Source organism: Octopus bimaculoides, chromosome 5, assembly GCF_001194135.2.
Source record: "Octopus bimaculoides isolate UCB-OBI-ISO-001 chromosome 5, ASM119413v2, whole genome shotgun sequence".
Taxonomy (NCBI): domain Eukaryota; kingdom Metazoa; phylum Mollusca; class Cephalopoda; order Octopoda; family Octopodidae; genus Octopus; species Octopus bimaculoides.
Window position 1 is genome coordinate 93,727,224 of NC_068985.1, and position 3,694 is coordinate 93,730,917.

The window sequence follows — 3,694 nt, forward strand, 5'->3', positions numbered from 1 at the left end:
GTCTCAGCTGATATACCCTCCAGCCTTCATCAGGTGTCTTGGGGAAATTTTCGAACCTGGGTTCTCATTCCTAAGGTATTTCTTGATGTTATTATTGTTGTTATTATTATTATTATTATTATCATTATTCAGGTCACTGCCCGGAATCGAACTCTGAATCTTGGTGTTAGTAGCCTGCGTTCTCAACCACTAGGCCATATGCCCATGGGCAATTATGGAGTGAATTTTAGGGCTTATAAATCTAATATTTTCCTATCCTTCCTTAATACCAGTTCCCATATGCTATTCATATCTACACTTGGTCTGCTTAGGAGGTTGTTGTGTCCTAGCATATATGCTGCTTCTTTTAGTTTTCGTATTTTCCAGTGTTGTTCTCTGTCTATTATTTTAACTTCATCCCTCAGGGGGATGTGGTCTCCATTTTCCCATATATGATCAGCTATACCCGATTTATCAATATCTCCTCGTGTCACAGCTTTGCAATGTTCGTCTACCCTTATTTGGAGGGGGCGGTATGTTTCGCCTTTGTATAACCTACCACACCTGTATGGGATGGAGTACATGCAGTCTTTGGTCATATTCTCTTCTCTTGGTGGTTTTACACGAAGGAGATATTTGCCAAGTGTTGTATCCTCAGTTTTGTCATGCTTCTAGATGTAGTCTATCTTGGCTGACACTGGGAGGTCAAACTCAATGAGGTTACTGCTTTAACCCTCGTTGAATCAGTAATTGCTTAATTACATTACATTTGATGGTAAGTTTCTAGCTGGAAGGCGCTAGACCTGAGCTGCTATTAAGAATCATTCACTTTCAGCTTAAATCCATCTTAATTTTATAACCCATTTTATTATCGTATTTCTGCCCTTCATCATTATCATCACCATTGTTTAACGTCCGTTTTCCATGCTGGTATGGGTTGGATGGTTTGACTGAGGTTGCACCAAGCTCCAATCTGATCTGACAAGGTTTCTACGGCTGGATGCTCTTCCTAATGCCAACCACTCTGAGAGTGTAGTGGGTGCTTTTTGCATGGCACCAGCATCGGGCGGCACTGGCATCGGACAGCACTGTCATCATGTGGCACTGGCATCAGCAATACTAAAATAGTGAAGAATTTAATAAAATAACTGTTTGAAACTCTCATTTACCTCCATTATAAATCAATAAAGAATCGAAATTCTTTCATGCCACTGAGTAATCTAATTTAGTATCAGGCACTTACAACAGTGTAAGAGCTGTTTCCTGATACCATTCTGTGGCTGGCCAACTGGGTACCCACAACCTACCGATGTCTTTTCTATGAATAACTCCACGAAATTGAAATAGTTCTTAATCAAAAGAAAATTTTGTCATTTCGCTAACCATTTAGCTACCATATTTACGACATCCCTTTGGAACTGTTAATGCCATTTCCAGTTTTAAAATCTTCCCGTTGAGCCATTTTATGAATGTGAGGAGAGTTTTTCCTGTCACTTCCATTATGGTCAATTAAAAAAGTAAATAAATGAATAATTCACAAAACAAAAACAAAAAAAAAACAATATTAAAAAAAAAGAAAAAATTTCAAAATAACATCTGCCACTTTTCTGGTGCCATTTCCATTAAGCAGTGCTAAGAGACATTATGGAATTGAAAAGGTAAATTTTGTCAGAATAGAATTCACATCTTGTTCAAGAATTATTATCAATTAATTAAACTACTTCAGCAGTCAAAGTTTTCTGTAATCTTTCAAATATTGCTTGCACAGAGTATTTTGTTGAATGTCTTATCTCTTAGATGCTAGTTTTATTTGCCAATACCAATAATGACGTTATTTTTTTCCATTAGACTATTTAGCCAAATTAAAGAAGTATTTGTTTGTTTGTTTGTTATTTTTGGCCAACCACTTTTAAATTTCTCTCTTGAAGTATAATTTATTTGTTTAGTAAAAATGGAAAAAAAAGCAAGAAATACAACTAAAAATTATTGAAATATTCTGACTTTTTAACCCATTTATTCATTCTCGCCACTGTGTATTCTAAAGATATTCCTGTCACATATAAAGGAACTCTCTAAGCTCCTTGCTTGGGAATTTTTCAAAGGAATGTGCTAGCTACAGACCTTGGAATTTCTGCCTTACATTTAATGAATGGATCAATTAAATGCGTTAATTAGTGTATTATAGCTAATGAGCTATTTATTTATCTGACATGCTGATAAAATAGAGCTTATTATCAAATGTTTTTATTTTCATAATTTAGCAGCTTTTTATTTTCATAATTTAGCACCTAGTGGCTTCATATGAGGAGGGAAACAGATTTGTGATATTTATGCTGGTCTTAAGGGTATTTCGGATAAAACTGAAGTGGATAAGCTGCAACCAGGGATATAATCTAGTTTATTGCTAAGAATTGTCAGACACCCACTTGCAGTGTAAATGGAGGAATCACCGGCTCACAGCACTTTTAATGGGGGAAAAGTGGACATGTATTGTTTTGTGCTGTATGTTGATGGCTGAGTTTAACAATGTGATCATTGTCATCATCATAATTTAATGTTCGCATTTCCGTACCTGTGTGGGGTCAGCTGTAATTTGTTGATGTGGACTATTTGTGGCTGGATGCCCTTCCTGTTAACAATCCTCATCTGAGCCCAAGTTAAGTAATATTTCCTCATGGCCAGACAAGTTTTTCACAGATGATTGGAAACAAAGAGATTGCTTGTATGACAGGGATGCTCATTTACAACCATCACATTATGTCAAGACAAAGGTACACACACACACACACACACATACCCACTACACTCAAGCACACACTCACACTTGAGCACAAGCTTACACTCAAGCACACACACACTTAAGCGCACACTCAGTCACACACACACATATACGAACATAATGGGCTTCTTTCAGTTTCCATTTGCCACATTCACTCACAAGGCTGCTATCTGTTGGCATGCTACAGAACTAATTATGAAGCATTTTGATACCCCCTCGTATGTCTCCCTGGTCTTGGGTGTATGGTCCTTACCCCGCTCTCTGTCACATCATGTTTTCTCTCTCCTCTTTCCCGTGCGAAGATCATAATAGTTTGGGGAAACTTCATCTTTATGATGTCCATGTCATGTCTTACAGCTTTTCCATTGTTCACAGAGCAGTGAGTAGGAGACAGGATGTCAGAATTTTGACATCTGGTGTGAATCGTTATGATACAGGTGATTCTTTTCCATTATCCAGATGGTTCCCAGTTATCCATAGCAGCTAACTTTTTCTCACCTACAAGTCAAATCCTTATGCTCTCCTATGCCATTGACTATTTACCAAAATATCAAGTTTTTCCTGAAAAACAGAAACATAAAAAAGGAAAAAGTCATCAAATTTTGCCTGAACACTCTGTATATGTATGTACAAATGCATGTATGTATTTCTCTTTTGTTTTTAACTATTTAAATTCTTCCTCTGACAAAAAAACTAGTTTGTAACAAGCTTCATTATTAGAATGTAGATGACAAAAACACAGCATTTTAAACTTGAGAAAATGTTTTACTCTTTTACTTGTTTCAGTCATTTGACTGCGGCCATGCTGGAGCACCGCCTTTAGCCGAGTGCAAATCGACCCCATGATTTTATTCTTTGTAAGCCTAGTACTTATTCTATCGGTCTCTTTTGTCGAACCTCTTAGTTACGAGTACGTAAACGCACCAGCATCGGTTG

General features: G+C 37.0%; 1 protein-coding gene across 2 annotated transcripts in view; it reads left to right on the forward strand.

The window, feature by feature from the left end:
- LOC106873722 (cilia- and flagella-associated protein HOATZ) overlaps positions 1 to 3,694 on the forward strand; it is a 60,080-nt gene that overhangs the window by 44,363 nt on the left and 12,023 nt on the right. Inside the window, exon 2 of one of the 2 annotated variants that reach the window (XM_014921198.2) lies at positions 3,218 to 3,397. The exons of the other annotated variant lie outside the window; for it this stretch is intronic. Coding sequence (XP_014776684.1) covers positions 3,218 to 3,397 — 180 coding nt within the window. The remainder of the gene's footprint in view (positions 1 to 3,217; positions 3,398 to 3,694) is intronic. 2 annotated transcript variants of the gene reach the window in all.